This window comes from Curcuma longa, chromosome 1 (genome assembly GCF_044706935.1).
Source record: "Curcuma longa cultivar G26 ecotype Majalengka, Jawa Barat chromosome 1, ITB_CL_G26_1.1, whole genome shotgun sequence".
NCBI classification, from domain to species: Eukaryota; Viridiplantae; Streptophyta; class Magnoliopsida; order Zingiberales; family Zingiberaceae; genus Curcuma; species Curcuma longa.
Genome location: NC_133861.1, coordinates 28,036,489 through 28,055,696, shown reverse-complemented (window position 1 = coordinate 28,055,696; position 19,208 = coordinate 28,036,489). Strand labels below are relative to the sequence as shown.

Below are 19,208 nucleotides of genomic sequence, written 5' to 3'. Positions count from 1 at the left end.
ATTTTACTTGGTGTGCGCGTGCTAGCACGTGCCATCTCATGCTAGTATTTTTTTTAAACATAAAATTTATACAATATCCGTACGTAATTCAATTAAATAATAAAATATTATTAACATTAGATTAAATCACATTAATTATTTATATAATTTGATTTTAAAAAAAGACTACTAAGTGATTGAAGAAAGTGTTAGGCAAAGAATTAAATCCCTTCTCTATTTTTTCATATTTTAGAATTTCAAAATCTCTATATATGAAATCATGTTTTAAAAAACCAACACTTTTCTAATTGACCATTTCTAATTTTTTTATAAAAAAAAACAGATGAAAATGATTCAACCAAACAGGCTTTGACATTGCAAGTCATTTTGCAACAAATCATAGTAGTGCTTAAACAAGGATATGATCATTCCATTTTTTTTATGCCATAAATCTGTTTCTATTTGCCTATTTATTCAACTGAAAAGAGAGATCCATAATCTACAACAATTTTCCAAAAACCAAGTTGATATATGCAATTGATCAACACAACATTTTCATGCTACAAACATTAATATTGACTTCACAACTAATAATAATAATAACAATCTCATCTGTCTGCATGTGTATTCAGCAGCTCTCCAGGCTCAATTTCCTTCTCCTGCATAAACTTGAACACTTCTGCACAAAATGAGATTTATTAGTTTTAGTAGGTAAAAGTCGCATGCCTTTCTAGCTTGTTAGAATCATAATTTCCTGTTTCTATCGATCAAGTTTGAGTATATGATTTAAATTTTGAAGCAGGTAAAAGTCAGTTTTTTGTTTCCTACAAAATTTGTATCATTACTAAAATTATGACTTACAGTTTTAGGATGATGAGATGGTTAGCAGCAAAACTCTTTCTTTGCTTTCAGTATTTTACTACCAGTTGGAAGAGTATAGCTATATTAGTCATCATCTTCCTCATCATCACCGGAACCACCTTTTCCTTTAGTTCCATCAGCTTCATCATCAGTTTCAACACCCCTGGGTCTCTCCAGTGGCTCATCATCGTCATCAGATTCTGACAAGGCTCTTCTCTTTCGATTAATTGAAGAATTGATACCCTAAGAGACCAAAGAGTGAACACAAATTTGTTACGATAGGTACTGGCATACAAATCAAGACTATTTCTATTAGAGGGAAATTGATTTACCTGATCATCTTCGACATCAGAATCTTCAAGACCAGCAGCAGCAAGATCATTCTGTGCTTTATCTGCTCCATCATCATCATAATAATTGAAGGTATTTGTGTCTTCCTCATTATCATCATGTTCATACTCCATTTCAGCTTCCTCCTCAAATCGAGTTTTAGTCTTTTTCTCCTTCCTCTTTCTACCACCACCACCTCTTCTCCTCTTCCTATCGCCAGCTTCTTCATCTTCACCATGGGATCTCTCTCTCTCCCGTCGTTTCCCAGAAGTGTTGGTGGAATTCTTCAATTGCTCCTGGTTAAGATGTAAATGATAAGTCAAATCTCTGCCTTGAATATATATAATACAATACCATGAATATAAACAACATGTACACATGCCTTCCAAAAAGAATGACCCTAAAAGATTTACAGGGGGCACAAGTAATGAATCATACACACAGAAATGGCTCTAGGATTATCAGTTAGTATCTCGAGTCTCGACGAGCTCGACAATGGATACAACTGGTCAAGGAAATATAGTACACTACAAAAAGATCAAAAGCATTTGTAAGAACAATGACAACAACTTAATAAACAGGCTGTCAATTTAACAAGCCCTTCACTTCAACTGGCCAACAGCATCTTTCTATCTCCCTTGATGTATATTGTAAAACAGTTTCAGATCTTATCAGTTTTTTCCGAAAGAAAATTTGCTTCTAGACAATTTCCCATGGAGGTTCTCAAGATGATTTCTTTGGGTTAATCTCAGCTCACAAGAATGGGCCCAGCCATGAAACACAAACCTAGCTACTAGATTTATCATTCTAGATACAGGTTATAACAATATTGTTAGGCCAATTTACTGGAGCATTAAACTTTTTAACATCTCTTCAGTATAATCCAATTTTAATAAACCAACACAGCATCAAGCAAACAAACACACTAAAACCTCTATCATACCTGCACTGATGCCACAGGCTCAGTAATGTTACATTAATGCTACGGATGAGATACTGAAATGTACCATCTGGTACAGACAAAAAAAATAGTGTACTTCAATGCATACTTAAAAAGTAAGCTAAAAGGTGAATTATTGCAAAGCTTGTATTTCCATGAGATGAATATCACAATCAGTTACAATCCTCCATTATCTCAATCACTATAGTTTTTTTATTTTTTTGTTAAAAGCCATCTTGTTCTGCTCTAATCACCCAAAAATGACTACTTGTGTTTCTTGTTTGAAAAGTGTAAACAAATTATTTATCATATCAATAGATAGAAAACTGGTGTTTACAAAATAGCAACAGTTTATTAAATCTGAGATTTTGGTATTCTCAATAATTCATAAAGCAAAGATCCTCAAGGACAACTTGTAATCCTTACTGGCAAAAGGCCCTTTGCCCGAATAGAAATAGAAAAAAGGCATTTGTAAGAACAAGAACATCATTCTTCATAAAATTAGTTTCTCTATGGATGGAAATATTGAATTCCATGACTGGCATGACTGGACCAAAACACCAAAAGTGCAGGAAATATCTGAACAGAAAATTCATAAATACTTGTGAAGTTCAAATTTATACCTTAATGCGTTCAAAATATTCCTCCTGTTGCATGACTTGCTTAAGTTCATCTTCTTGCTTTCTCTTCTCCATCTAGTTTATCAGATTTCAAATATTCCAAAATCAGTGCTTAAGCTAAAATTAAATCCAGATATTAAAATTCAGAATAAAAAATACCAGATATTTCCTCTGTTCTTCAGCCTTGCGTTGAGCTTCCTCCGCCAAAGAAATTTGCCGAGCAGCTTCTAGTCTTTGACGATTCTGTTGTTCTTCAGCTTCTGCTGCTTCACAATGAACCTTAGCAACTTCAAGCAAATGTTTGCAGTATTCAACATGTGTTTCACGTTTCTTCTCATCAAATCCATAGACATGGTAGCTTGAAACTGCAGCTAAGTGACTAAATACACGGACTGCATTCTTCAATTCAGAGACAGTGGAGCGCACCTGATGGAGATTAACAACATAAAGATCACCATCAAGCTATTCACCATATTAATGTTTCAACTTTAAACATGCTAAGCCGCCCATTAGATAGACATATACGGCATATGATATTGTTTGAGTAGTAAACCAAACACCAACAAAAATAAAAAATAGTATGAAACAAATTTAGCACAAAATCAACGAATCAAACATAAACAATGAATTTACATTAAATAGAAAGTAAACCAAGCGTGCCAACACCAACTCTTAGAGAGCCTCTGGTTCATGGCATAAATCGTTCCCTTTTAATGGCCTAGTATTCCCAGAAGACAACTAATAAAACATTCCTGCAGAGATCACTTCTCTAAGATTAAAATGTAAATCCTGCCGTGAGATGCTATGAGATGTGAAGATTATTGTCGAGGATCTTTATGCAAAGTCATTAAACTTAAGAGCAAAAGTAAGAGATATTTCGGATAGACCTCATCAGCAGTCCTTTTTGACTTTTGGAGTGTTGAAGCTGAAAATTTTTGCATTGCAACTCCTGCATCAAACCGGAGTGTGTAATTTGAGGGTGCCAAATGAATGGCTCTCAAGAGAGTTCTCTTGCATTCTTGCCATTGTTCGGCCTCATACTGTGTTCGTGCCAAGTAAAGAAGAACCTGGGTGTCGGTGTTGTAATAGAACTTTCGCAAACAATTTTGATACTGAAAAAAATATCTCATCAAGTTATATTTACAAACAAACAAAGTTAAAGAAAATTAGTAATATGTTACCATTTTTGCTGCCAATGCAAAATGACCTTGAGCAAAGTAGACATGAGCCAAATTGACCCACACATCTGGCATTTGAACAAAAATGGTTCCAGAGGCTGCTTCTTGGACCTACAATCCAACAAAAAACATTGCACTTCAACTCACTGGTATGTGAACTCAAAAATAAATTAAAAAAATCAATAACAGCATTCAATTAACCTGTGTGAATATATCCTTCGCAACATCAAATTGACCTTTCTCAGCCAATACAATAGCAGAACCATTGGCCGCATACAAGTTGCTAGTGTGTTGCATCAAAACCTGTAAACGGAAATTTAGTGCACAAGGTGAATGAAGCACAATCAGGGAACTAAATAAAAGAATGTGCAATATGCATTTGTTTAAGATGTTTTGGATATGGATTCAGAAATCAGTATTCTTATGGTCTTGAGATGCCTGCCAGCCACAGAAACAGTTCATTATTTCATGCTTGCCAGGATAATTGATTAGCACCCCAGAGCAATAAAATAGTGAATAAAATAGATAAAATATTTCAATACGCTCCTGATAGAAATTGAAATGAGGAAGAACCCAATCAAGATCCTTTGTAAGGGTGAACTTAGATTTTACTATGCCTTATAGTCCCCAATCTAGAGTAGCAATTTAATCTGCAAATAATAAGCTCCTATAACACTTTCACTGCTATATCACTTTCCTCATTTTCTCTGGTTTCAGTCTCTGTAACTGGAACTGACAAACCAAACTAAAAGAAAATAATAAAAGAGATAAATAACAGTTTGGCTCACATTTGATAGCTTGAATATGATTTAAATGGTAAGAGAAAAGAAGACTGAGCATAGGACTGAGCTGATACAGAACTAAACAGATAAGTAGATTGCAAAGTCCAGCTACAAAGTGTGAAAGCTTCACATAACCTAAAACATGGAATAAGAAATTTTACTTTAGTGTACAGCTCCTTGGCCTTTTCCAAGTGTTGTGCTTCTAACTTTGGACCTCTTTTCTCATTCCGTACAGCTGCAAAGTAGTTCCAATTTCCCTAGTAAAATTATCAAAAGGACAATTTAAAAAGTTCCTCAATGCATTAAACAAAAATTAACAACAACCATCTTAACAATCAAACAAATTCGTAAAAATACAAGACAAGCAATATGAGAATAATCACGCAAGTTATTAGAAACTATAGTCTAGTCAATGGACAAAAAACAGCATACCAAGGCAAGAGTAGAATAAGAATCTTTTCCATCGGTTGCATCCTTAGCGGCTCGTAATGTTTCTTTTGCTTTTATCCAGTCATCAATCTTAAGTTCCAGATCACCAAGCATACTTAGAGCATTGGAGCATCTGTCATCTACTCTAAGAGCATCATTTATCTAGTATAAACAAACAATCAGTCAAATAGTTTGACCATGTAAATATCAAATGAGCTAAATCAATAAAGTACCAATTCAATACTCAGTTGAATGTTATTTTGTGCTTTTGCCATGGCGGCCAGCCTCAAATATGCATCCACGTAATCTGGATACTGGAAATAGAAAAATAGGTAAATAAACATTGTTAAATATAAGATAACAAGAACCTAATAGAGTTGGTTTCACAGAGTCAAAAGTAGCAATTGAAAGAACACTAAGTATTAATTGGCAATTCCTCCACAATTAGCAAAGTAAGAATGAGATACAATTACCTTCAGAGTTTCCAAATAATGCTAGATACTTAGAAAATTAAACAAAAGATATGGTATTAGCTCATTAGCTTCATGAACGAAGATGATGTTGACCATAAGGAAGAAACGAGGATCTCATATATGACCAATAAGTTTGGATGACAAGGACAAGGCTGCAGCATAAGTATACACGGTCTAGGAACAACCATACACAACACCAATCTGATGAAGCAAACACTGCAATGACAATATGGCTGATCTTGGTCCCACCTTTAGCACGAAACCATGATATCCTATGACACAAACTAATGACATTGTACAAGGAACCAGTGCACCAATAATACACCCTGCTGAAAGTTACAGAAGACAGGCACAAATAGCTCCAGTGATCCAAAAGCATTGCCCACAATAATGGAGCAGGAAATAAAATTTCAATGTACCTGCACTAGTCTCTCATTCGATAATGGAAAAATACATAAAAACCAGATTCACATGAGCAGGAAGTTCACATTTACACAGTGCTTAGTCCTTCAACAAAGATCCTCACTATGGTGTAAAAGATAGGCTTGTTCAAGGACAGTCTACCAATTCATTGTGAAAAGACTGCTTGTCCACTAACAGGAGGGGAAAAAACTAGAAAAAGTGAATACAAGGATGGGTTAAGAAGATACAAACCTTGAACAGAATTAGTCGGTAGAAATTGCTTGCCTTCTCAGTCCCATTTACTTGTTCGAGCAATCTGGCATAGTTGAAGAGTGTGGAAACTTTATCCCAAGGTAGTTCAAAGGATAAACCATCTTCTTCAAGCTGTTGGAACAAACTAAAATCCCTGTAATTGAGGGATTGTGCCCTAGAGACTATAGTACCAGACAACAATGAAAGCCATATGCCATCACCCAATGCTTCCTTAAAAGTTTGTTCAGCCAACTGAGAAAAGAGCAAGAAAACTTTACTGCTACTTTGTATTTAAAGGAGACCTGATCATGTAGGATTTTCTTTTTAGACTAAGATGCATAAAAGACTTTAATTAATTTTACAAACCTCAAATTCTCCCTTGTCAAAGTATAAAACTCCAATATTGTTCAACAATTCAATCTGTACATCTTGGCCACCCTTTTTGAGGAGATTGCGAGCCTGTGATGTCATGAAAATTTAAGATAAACAAATCTGTCTTCTGCTAAAGGTTAAGCAAGCATAAAATGGAGAATGAAGAAAGTAACTTTTGTAATACCTATGGAAACAAAGTGAATATGCATGAAAACATACTGAGAAATCTACATGATTCTGCAAGTTGTTTGACTGACAAGACAACTATTTACTATCACTAAAGTAATAGATGAATGATGATTTAAGAATATGGTACAAGGTTGTCAAATGATGAGACATGGTCAAAAGAGATAAACCAACAATACAAGCAACAATATGAAAAGAAAAAACCATTATGCTTATATGGCATTCACCAAATCTTGATATTTTGAGTACCACTGCAGAGTTACTAACATGGAAGGGCAATTAAAAAGATCATGAAGAGGCAAACATGAAGAAGCGTTAGCAGTTGCTCGGATAGACAGATATTGTCATGCAAGGTTGTAACCTTGCCCTGAATTACAATCAAACGTTGAATAGTAGGTATAATTCATTCAATTTGGTCCAGTGTCAATTTATTACAGAGATCATTTGTAACACAAACTTCACTACTAAATCATTCAAATTCATTTTATATGTTAGGCACAACAGCTTAATCTTCATTATCACCAAACCTTAATAAACAACTGAGATTTCTTAACATCGTTATTTTTTAAACCAAACTCTGATACACATAATGTAACTAATAAAGAAAACCAAATTCACGTATCTACTTATGCTCCAGTAAGGTGGAACATAGTATAATGATAAGACATTTCAAATCCAAATAATTATCAGATTTCCTTTGCAAATAACTCAGAAACTAAGGGGGCGTTTGGTTTGGAAAATATTTTCCATTTTCTGTTTTCCATTTTCTATTTCCAGTTTTCCATTTTCTGATCTAGTTTTTCAGAAAACAGAAAATGTGTTTGGTATGATATACTGTTTTCTGTTTTCTAGAAAAGAAAACTGAAAAATGCGTTTGGTATGATATGTTGTTTTCTATTTTCTGTTTTCTAGGGTTTTCTTCGATCATTCACTCACCGAAAATTTTTTCTATCACAGCGGACTGTCGTCGACTGGGAGCGCACGGAATAGCTCCTCGAGGGCAGGATCGGTAGATGCCGCGCCGAAGGAGGAAGAGGAGAGGAGGAGTACGCGGTGGGGAGGAGGAAGAGGAGAGGAGGAGGAGCACACGGAAGGAGAATGCGGCGGGAGAGGAAGAGGAGAGTGCGGCGGGAGAGAAAGAGGAGAGCAGGAGGAGGAGCCGCGCCGGAGGAGGAGCGCACAGCGGGAGGAGGAAGAGGAGAGGAGAAACGCGGCGGCGGGAGAGACGAAAGTCGCGGGGGAGAAAACAGCGAAGCGAAGGAAGAAAAGGAGAAAAAGTACCGTCTTTTCCCATTTTCCACCGTCTTTTCCCATTTTCTATCTTTCTCCTTCGCAAATGGAAAACGATATTTCAGCATTTTCTATTTTCTTTGAAAACGCATTTTCATTTTCCAGAAAATAAACTGGAAAACACAAACCAAACACCAGTTTTTAGAAAATAGGAAAACGAAAATGGAAAATGATCCTGGAAAATACAAACCAAACGCCCCCTAAGCCTCCTACAAAATGGTATAACCATATGATACAGAAGAGAGATCCCATTATTAGTTAAATGAAAGAAAGACATCTAGCAGGAAAAAAGTGAGTATCTAATAGCATGCAATTGTTCAGCTAAAAGAATAATGGCAGTAAACATGTAAATTGTTTCTCTGGCTTGATGAAATAGTGCTTATTTTCAACTTAAGTGAACTCATACCGTTTTGAGGGCATCCAATGCAGCACCAGTATCAGATGATATTAACAACTCAGCGAGTTCCATGAATGCCTGCTACAATATTTAGTTTTAAAAATTCACAATTGTCAAATAATGAACAGTTAAACAGAAGAAATAATCGCCATGGGCAGAAAAAGACAAACTAATTCCTTCCTAAAAGTAAATGTTAAGCAATTGTTAATTACCTGATCGATACATAAAACAATAGTTGACACCATAGCATATGATTAACAAATAGCGTAACTAAGACCTACGACCTGATATATATACATCAGTAAAGTGATGAATGTTTAGCTGTGAAACAATCATAGAATACAGTTGGCCCATGAAACAAAAAAAGGTGCTGAGTGACAGTACGATCAATAGGTGAGTACATGAAGAGCATGTGTTGTAGAAACACATAGTGCCTAAAGTTTAAAATATAGAATATGTTACAGGATCTTTGTTACGAACATCATTCTGTATCTCCTTGATCAACTACTTAATGTGCACCTTTTACATACAAAATCATTTGGATTTGGTTTCCTACTAGTTCAATGTTTCAAAATTCATGTTTGACTCAAACAACATAAAAGCTATATCGCTTACTAAGTCTTGTCATCATGAAGGAAATCTGTGTGGGTATTTCAATATTTAATGAGGAGAGATAGGTTAAGAAACATGAATCCAAGGTATTTTAAATGTTATTGAACGCGTTGCAGGGTCCGACTGTAACGTCTCGGCAAGGACCGCTACATCTCCATGAGAACTTGGGTGTAGTGTTAAATGAGCAAAAGTTCTCACACCATAGGTTGGGTAAGAATAAAAATTATAGGAAAATTAATAGTCTAAGATTTGGAACATGGAATATAGGAACCCTTACTGGTAAAACAATGGAGGTAGTAGATACGATGATTAGGAGAAGAATTAGTATTTTGTGTGTACAAGAGACAAAATGGGTAGGCGAAAAGGCAAAGTTAATAGAGAACTCGGGTTATAAGTTATGGTACACAGGGAAGAGTAAAACAAGAAATGGAGTTGGTGTTATTGTAGATAGTTCGTTAAAGGATGAAGTTGTAGGAGTAAATAGAAAGGGGGATAGAATTATAGCTCTCAAAATAGTAGTGGAGAAAGACACTATAAATGTAATTAGTGTATATGCACCTCAAGCAGGATTAGATGAAAATACCAAATCAAGGTTTTGGGATGACCTAGATGAAGTATTACAAAATATTCCATCAAATGAAATGGTTTTAATAGGAGGTGATCTAAATGGACATGTTGGAGTGAAAAATGAGGAATATGAGAGGGTGCATGGGGATTATGGGTTTGGAACAAGAAATGAGGAAGGTAAAACTATACTGGATTTTGCGATAGCATATGATCTTATACTAGCTAATACGTTTTTTAAGAAAAGAGAAGAACACTTGATCACATTTAAAAGCGGGAATAATAAATCGCAAATTGACTTTCTTATGGTTAGGAAGAGGGATAGAAAGATTTGTAAAGATTGTAAGGTCATTCCTGGAGAAAGTTTAACTACCCAACATAGGTTAGTAGTATTGGATATACGTCTTAAGCATAATATCCATAAAAAGAAAATATCCACTACTCCTAGAATTAAGTGGTGGAAGTTGAAGGATGAGAAACAAAACATATTTAAGGAGAAGGTAGACGGACAAGTATTAGGTGAAGTATACGGTGACCCTACTACAACATGGGATAAAATGATATCAAAGTTGAAAATAATAGCCAAGAGTATACTCGGCGAGTCAAAGGGGCATGTACCACCAAGTAAAGAATCTTGGTGGTGGAATGAGAAAGTACAGGAAAAAGTGAAGGAAAAACGAATAGCCTATAAGAAATTATATATTTGTAAGAATGAAGAAAATTTAAAAAAATATACATTAGCTAAGAAAGAGGCTAAAAAAGCAGTGAATGAAGCTAAAAATACAACTTTTGAGCAGTTATATCGAAAATTGGATACAAAAGAAGGAGAAAAAGACATTTATAAAATAGCTAAAGTGAGAGAGAGGAAGACAAAAGATATTAGCCAAATAAGATGTATTAAAGATGAATGCAATAGGGTATTAGTAAATGATGGAGAAATAAAAGAGCGGTGGAAGAGGTATTTTCATCAACTTTTTAATGAAGGTGTAGGTGATCAACTTAACTTAGGTAATTTAAGCAGGTCAAATGAGTATAGAAATTTAAATTTTTACCGTAGAATTCAAATTTCAGAAGTAGAACAAGCTTTAAACGGAATGAAAAATGGAAAAGCCGTTGGACCAGATGATATCCCGATAGAGGTATGGAAGTGCTTAGGGAAACAAGGTATTGAATGGCTTACAAAATTATTTAACATGATATTAAAAACAAAGAAAATGCCAGATCAATGGAGAGTAAGTACTCTAATTCCCTTATATAAGAATAAGGGGGACGTACAAAATTGTGCAAATTATAGGGGCATTAAATTAATGAGTCATACCATGAAACTTTGGGCAGACAACTAATTGAAAAGTATCGGGAGCAAAAGCAAGATCTACATATGATATTTGTTGATTTAGAAAAAGCTTATGATAGAGTCCCAAGGGAAATTATATGGAGAATTCTAGAAAAGAGGGGTGTTAGCGTAGTATATATTGACCTAATTAAGGATATGTATGAGGAAGTAACGACTAGAGTGAAGACTTCAGGCGGATTAACTGAAGCATTTCCAATAAAGATAGGGTTACATCAAGGGTCAGCTCTAAGTCCTTATCTTTTTACACTAATCATGGATGAACTTACTGGACATATTCAAGATACCGTACCATGGTGCATGTTGTTTGCAGATGATATTGTATTGGTAGATGAGACACGTGAGGGAGTAAATGCTAAATTAGAATCTTGGCGAGAAACACTAGAAGAGAAAGGTTTTAGGCTTAGTAGAGTAAAGACAGAATATATGGAATTTAAATTTAGCAATATTGAACGTAGTGAGACAAGTATTAAAATAGGAGATGATGAGTTGTCTGAAACTGAGAGTTTTAAATATTTAGGATCATTTTTGCAAGCCGATGGAGGGATTGAGAGAGATGTCTTACATAGAATACAAACAGGATGGTTGAAGTGGAGGAGAGCATCAGGTGTTTTATGTGATCGTAAAGTGCCTCTAAAACTTAAAGGAAAGTTCTATAAAACGGCAATTAGACCTGCCATGTTATATGGCGCTGAATGTTGGGCTATGACTCGAGCACATGAGCAAAAGATGAGAGTTGCGGAGATGAGGATGTTAAGATGGATGTGTGGACATACGAAGATGGACAAAATAAGAAATGAGAGCATTAGAGAGAAAGTTGGAGTTGCATCTATTGAGGGAAAACTCCGTGAGACACGTTTAAGGTGGTACGGACATGTACTTAGACGACCGATAAATGCTCCAGTTAGGCGGTGTGAAACTATAACAAATACGCATATCAAACGAGGGCGAGGTAGACCAAAAAAGACTTGGTTAGCAACAATAAAACAAGATAAAATTTATTTAAATATAAATGATGATATAATTGGAGATAGAGCTCAATGGCGTAAAAGGATCCATATAGCCGACCCCACTTAGTGGGATAAGGCTTGGTTGTTGTTGTTGTTGTTGTATTGAGATGAGTAAGAAAATGAATTTACAAGCTATGCTCCTAAGCAGACCATTATACTGAGTTGATGATACCACAATGAATCATTAAAAAAGAGAGAGATAATTCACAAAATCATGTACCCCAGAGTCTTTCGGGTCAATTCTGGTAGCCTTACGAAATGTCTCTACAGCTTTGTCAATCTCACCCAATTGAGAATATATATGCCCAATAGCCTGTAAGTAGAGGAAAAACCAAATGAGGAAAAGACCATGGTACAGACACAAATATGAACCCACAGACAATGTTAGTACCAAGTTGATAATAGGGTGCATAGAGTTTGAATTTCACTCGCCTTAAGACTTTCACAATTCTCAGGATAAACCTCCAAGACCTTTTCGAAGCTTGAAAGAGAACTTCTAAAATCCCCCAGCTTCAGTTGGACTTGACCAAGACCTGTTCCAATAAAGCAAGGAACATAGAGGTACTCATTAAAGCCACATCGATAAAGGAAAATAGAAGACCATAATACTAATCAATGAAAAAATCAATAGATATTTGAATATTCATTAGAGGGAAAACATCCATGTAGACAACCCTAATTAGTTATTACTAACATATCTTGATGACAATGATAACGGTAATGATTATGATGATGAAGATGAATTAGATAAAATAAGTAGTTGACATACCATAATATGGCAAAACAAATTCTTGTGGTTTATTGATTTCTTTAACAGATAACATGTAGAACCGCAAAGCTTTTTCATAGTCCCCCTACATTATCATTGTTTAAAGAAAACTAAATCATAAAAAGAAAGTCACAGTGGAAGAGTGAGAAGTATAACTATGAATAGTTTGAACAGAATAATTAGCCAATAATTTTTCACAATGTGTAGGGATGTTGCACCTTGCTATGGTATGATCTTGCCAGGTTGTAGAAAGAATGTGCCTTCATTAGCCCATGATTGCTAACAACCAGAGCTGTCTCAGTTAACTGCTCAACCAGAAAATGTTGACCGGTGAAAAAGAAATGATTGGCCAAGTAATTTAGGGCCACTGGACAATAAGGATGAATTTCAAATGTTTTTTGCATTTTCTCCATTCCTCTTCGAATGCCACCAGCTAAAATTAGTTAAAGCAAAAAAATATGTTAGCCACATATTAATTCACCACTGTATGGCTAACCGGTATATATGCAACCATCTCTAAGGTATAATCAGCAGAAAAAAAAATTCCAAACTTGAATTAGTATTAAGTGGAGTTATCAGACCTTCATTTGTTTGCAGATCCATTACTCCCAGAGCTACTAAAGCTTCAATATTTTCTGGATCCAACTGCACATTTCAAGAAAAGAAAATAGCACAAGTGAGTAAATGCAAGATGATGCCAAAATGCAAAAACTAATGATAACTTAACAACATACCTGTAAGACTCGTTGAAAAGCTTGCCGAGCTTTTTCAAACTGACCAAGTTTGTAACGGCAGAAACCAATACCAAGTCTTACAGAAGCTGGGCAATTAGGGTTGATTTGCAAGGCTCTCTGGCCAACATCAAATGATATTACCAGTAGATACCAAAGATTGAGAGTAGAAATTCATCATTGATTTAGTGAAAGCTGACATGTGGGCTACAAAAAAAAACAAACCTTATAATTGTCTAATGAACTTCTATATGAATCCATGGCCTTCTTGTAGTGCTCTTCTCTCTCAGCAATATTAAAATCAACACAAGCCTGAAAGATAAAATATAATATTAAAGCTTTCATGATACATATGGGTTATAAAACATCCAATATTTTCAAGATCATTATTGCATGTGTGAAATAGAAGATTCAGAGATATCAATTTTCAAAAGCGTGTTAACACCATTTTTTCAAAAGCTGTAGTTGCACCAATGTAATCAATCATTCTAATATTTAAGCGAGAAAGTTTAAATGTGAAATATGTGTGAATATATATGCACACACATACTTCCATTATCAACTTAACACATGAATTTTTCTAAGAGTATGACCTAAGGAATAGCATGGCTGGTATGCAACTATTTGTGACCTCTGTGACCAATTTTTTGTTGAAAAGCAAGAATTTTTAATCAAGGTTATCAAATCAAGATTGAATTCATCAATCATTTTTGTCCTTTTACAAATCGTAAAGTTCATATTAGATCAACAAAAAATCTATTTGACTAGAATTTGTAAGAATATCTTATTTAATATGATAATATAATTAATAAAGTTTAATAAATCAATCTCTAAAGCAATTGAGCTAAAGAGAAAATTTTAAAATGTGCCATCAATTAGGACCATAGACCTTGAAGAAAGGAGTCTTGGTTCATGGAATCTGATAAGTTGGTAATGAAGTAGATATCTTTGGTTGTACACTACAAGATTAACAAAAGAATGGTAAACTGGAGGATCATAGTTCTTGATTTGTGAAGGCTGCAGTTGATCTTTTAGTGCTCTCTTTGCCACTTCAAAAAGATGAATCAATGTTTAAAGGATGAACCTAATTCTGGATTTGGAATCTGGATTCTGATATTAATCAAAAAAGAACAGCAGCATGCCACCTCACCCCACAAATAATATGGAATTCAATTTTCCAGTATTTTGGTTATATTGAGAATGCAGGGTTGATGAGACGCTGGCCAAAGGCATGTTGCAGGAGCGAGGACATTCAGAGTCACTTGCTGACGGTATACAGAGGATTGTTGAAGACAGATGAGGAAGACTGTCGATTGTCGAGCAATGTCCCACACTCAAGGAAGAAGCCAGTGAAGGAAGAAAAAGACTTTCACTAAGCGTCAAGTTGATGATGCTCTATGGTCAACGTTTAAGTGTGTTGGTCAAAAAAGACTTTCACTAAGGACAACACTTGATCACTTGGGAGTTCACCTGAAGAAGACATCGCCTACGAATTGTCCCCAATGAAATAAGGGATGGGAAGCAAACAGGTGAATGTTCAAAGATGAGCCCTCATCGAATACAAAACCCGAAAGGAATTTTTTCACCTTAAATCACTAAGTCATATTATAGCTGACCCTACCTAGTGGGATAAGACTTTGTTATTGTTATTGTAAATCACTAGGTTATATTTTTTTTTACTCGCCCCATGAACTCTATCATAAATTTGCATCTTTCAAATCATATCTGATTTGTTGATTCTGATTAAGACATGCGGTTTGAATTGCATTACACACGAATTGAATTGAATCCGATGATTCAAACCACAAATGTCCAATTATGATAGCCATGTTTTTATTGATTTCATGGAATCCTTTCTGCAGCCACTTAAATTGATTTCTTTTTTCATTCTCCTCTTACCTTTCTTATTATTATCACATTGTTCTCTTAATGAGTAGGATGGAAATACCATTGGAAAAAAATGCTTGATGTTTCAGAAACATAGGAACTGTCCACAAGTGCAACAAGTACCTGACCAAGCAATGCAGGAACGCAATTGGGATCTTCAACCAATGCAATTCTGAATGATTCAGAAGCTGTAGCAAATTCACCTTTTGCCACATAAAGTTGACCTGTATAAGGATCTCAGTAATGTTAGTAAATGAATTGATATATCAGTAACATAACCAACATATTTTTGCAGACAATATCAAGTACATTATACTTTAATCTATGTTACTTGGACTCTTAATATACTATCTCTGTATTGCTCCAAGAATCAAATACCAACACTTCGAGTGGAAACATGACATTCCTATTAATCACGAGTAAAATGTTTAGAAATAGTCGTGTTGGACACTTAGATTCATGTCCATGTGAATATTCATACCCAAGTCTGAAAAAGCTAATTATAATCTTGAACAAGAAAATCATGTCCATACATAACTTCCACCAATGTTGTTTCTTGTTTGAGCACAAATGGGTACGGTGGAATTCTGTGTTAGGCCCAAATAGCCAACATAAACTATGTGAAAAACATCACTTTTAAAGAACCTCCACCTGAGTCATTTATGTAGCCACTGCATGGCATCCACTTATGGTTGCATAGGCTCATACAGGTTAAACCAATCTTAAAGTTGATGTTGATTAAACTTCTTTTGCAAAATAGGCAAAAAAAAGCCAAGTTGTAGCTATTTCTTAGGATAATATGTAAAAATTTTGTTATATGAATTATGACAGTTTGTTAACATGCATTGTTATATAGTACATGTTTGTTAATTGTGCTGCTTACATTCATATACAAATATTTATTCAAACTAGTGGGTTACTTTCAATGATTAATTCAATCATTAATTGATAGGAGCAAAATGTTGTTATAATAAATACTCACGTTAGGTGCATAATTGAATCGATGCAAGCTCATTAAAGGCACAAACCTTTCCCAATCCAAGTACTGAGTTCATGAGGATCAATTCGTGATGCTCTGTTGTAATACTGGGTTGCCAAAACAAAATTATCTTCCTTGTCTCGCTGCTTTGACTCAATCTTTCCCAAATAGGTGAAATACGCAGCCAATGCATTGAGAATGGCTATCCTTTCATACTTGACATCAGCATAGTATTCATCAATTTCTGCACTAAGAAAAACAATCTAAAGCACCAAACAGACATTGGAAGCTTGAACTTCAATTCACAATAGTAAATCATGAAAAACACACTTCAGTTACATGGAGTGAGGGGATATGGAATATATACCAGGGCTTGATCCCTCCTCTAAAATCTGCCGAAACTGGTCAACTTTCCCTTGCTTAAAGTATTCTCTCTGTTTCAAATAAGAGAGAATTAAGTAAAACTCAAAAAACCAACATTTTATGCTAAATTTTTCACACCCAACTCAAGATCTTGGATCCACTATATTCCCATTCTGTGTAAAACCGAACCTTCATCAAATTTTAATAGGTGCGTGTTTGATACACATACATACAGTTCCTATTTGCACTTGTCAGGACGCAAAGAAAATTTAAAAAATTTAAAATTTAGCTTACAGATGATAATTTTCTCCTGAACGAATTTCCATAATGCTTACTGATAATATATAAAGAATATTCATAATTTTCCTTTCTTTTAGATTTAATTACCATTATAAGTAATTTACAGTGGTAACCAAACAAACTGTTGTTATTGAGCAAGCCTATACAATGTACATCATTTTTTTGGAGATGATATGACCATGATGCTTTCCTTTGTTTTGAAGAGTGTTAGGGAGGATTGAACTAGTTAACCAATTAATCCAGTGCTTTTTAGGTTTTTCATGCAAGACATGAGTCATAAAATTGACAGTACAAACTTAGTGATTATAATTCTCCGTTCACTTGTGAGCAAATGTACAAGACTAGACTATAGCCCAAACTCAATACCTGAATTAACACAACTTACTAGGGACACTTTACTGACATGAACAAAGATTAAAACAGACAGAATCGCTTGCTCTAACATCATATTAAGATCAAATGGCCAAACATTTATTCCAAAAGTTCAAGATATTTAAAAAAACAGTTTCTACATCCATTCACAGTAAATAGAAACAGACAAAGTTGACTTGTTTTTAATATGCACAATGTAACCATGTATATGCACTACAACCTAGCAGTTGACCATTGCGTATTTCTTAGGTTCTTCGCACTCTTGCAATCATTTTTGTATCCATCAATAGCATTCGTGAATTTCAATAAAATTAAAATTCAACAATGTCCTGGTCACATGTAGAAAGTTATATCAATTTTCAATTTTATGCTAAATTTTTGCACACTTTTAAAGAAAGAAACGAATGTTTCATTTTCAACCCAGATATTATCTAATTCATACAACTGTTGGTAGTAGTATTACTACAGATCATCAGAGGCTTTATCTATCTGTCAATTGGATTTACTTCAAATATGTGAGACGTGTAAAGAATCACTCTTTCCATCGAGATTTTTCAAACAGATAACCGTGATTTTTAACCTTGTTTGCCCTCATTGAAAAAGAAAATGGTTTGCTGTCATTCTTTTTGGTTCTAAGAGCTTCAATTTAATCAGCTAGTTGAATCCTAATTTTGTTATCTAACTCAAAAAGAACTGAACTTAAGCAGGTATACAGAAAAAACAAACAACAGCATATTAGGGGAAAACAGGACAAAGTATGGTTTCCAAGTTTATTCCCAACTAAAGTTGAACAGCATTATAGAAACCAACGCGAACGAGAAAAAAATCCAATTTTCAAAAAGAGGTAAGCACGCTCGACGTCTAACTCTATATTAATTGCGAATGCTTCAACCGAAGGAAAATATTTATAAAAAACAGAAACTAACAGTACCAAGACCCCTTATGTCGAGAGAAACACACGGAAATAGTATAAAAATAAACTACTTGAGGGATGAATTCAGCCGTAAACTTAGCAGATGGGATAAGAGGAGGAAAACAGAGACCAATGATCGCAATGTAGAGGGGAAGGGGATGGCGAAGGGAGCGACCAACCGCAATGATGAGCCAAAGATGGAGCGGGGCCTGCTCAGCCTTAAGGATGTCGATCATATCAGTGGCATCTCGAGGAAGCTGGTCGAGCGCCACCCTGACCTCCTCCTCGGAGTTCTGCACCGGGATGCACCGGGATGTAAACCACGCCACCCATCGCAGTACTCCCTTCCGACCTTCCTCCCTAGCAAAGCGATGCCTCCGATGAAGTATCGTCGGCGGTACCGCTCCCACTGATTTCCTAGTCACGCCTGCCTTCTCTCTAGGGTTCTGTCTTTGCTTTCGGTTCGTTCTCTTAAAAACACGATGAATTTGTAACGTAATTATGTTTAAATTAGAGGTCCTATTTGTAAAGTTCAAACGAGAAGAAGATGCGATATTTTCGATTTATTATTTTTCTGTTTTCAAATTTGATTTTAATATAATAAATGTTTTTGACACAAGTTTTTATTATTTAATATAATAAATAAAGTATCATTTGACGGAATGATGACGTGGCGATATACGGTTGGCCTACAACATATCCACTAACGGCACTGAAGGCGTCGATCGACTCATCCTTCACCAGTGGTTCTCTATTACTCCTGTCTTATCCCATTTCATCCGTCCATTCACCATCCAACGGTCGTTATACTTCTTAATCTCATCCACCTCCGACGTCCATTCCTTGCTCCGTCCCATTTTCCCGGC

General features: G+C 35.2%; 1 protein-coding gene across 1 annotated transcript; it reads right to left on the bottom strand.

Moving 5' to 3' along the window:
- Nucleotides 1-432: 432 nt before the first annotated feature.
- Nucleotides 433-18,762, bottom strand: LOC141844568 (protein CTR9 homolog). Its single transcript, XM_074732609.1, is given in 26 exon segments — nt 433-658; nt 841-1,083; nt 1,173-1,466; nt 2,734-2,805; nt 2,890-3,156; nt 3,618-3,842; nt 3,912-4,019; nt 4,110-4,211; nt 4,852-4,947; nt 5,123-5,281; nt 5,353-5,433; nt 6,247-6,498; nt 6,613-6,705; nt 8,501-8,569; nt 12,249-12,341; nt 12,461-12,561; nt 12,798-12,882; nt 13,016-13,230; nt 13,379-13,442; nt 13,532-13,648; nt 13,754-13,840; nt 15,539-15,639; nt 16,444-16,638; nt 16,762-16,828; nt 18,522-18,656; nt 18,658-18,762. Coding segments are annotated over 25 exon segments (3,255 nt in total). The 5' UTR covers nt 18,676-18,762; the 3' UTR covers nt 433-658; nt 841-924.
- Nucleotides 18,763-19,208: the final 446 nt, after the last annotated feature.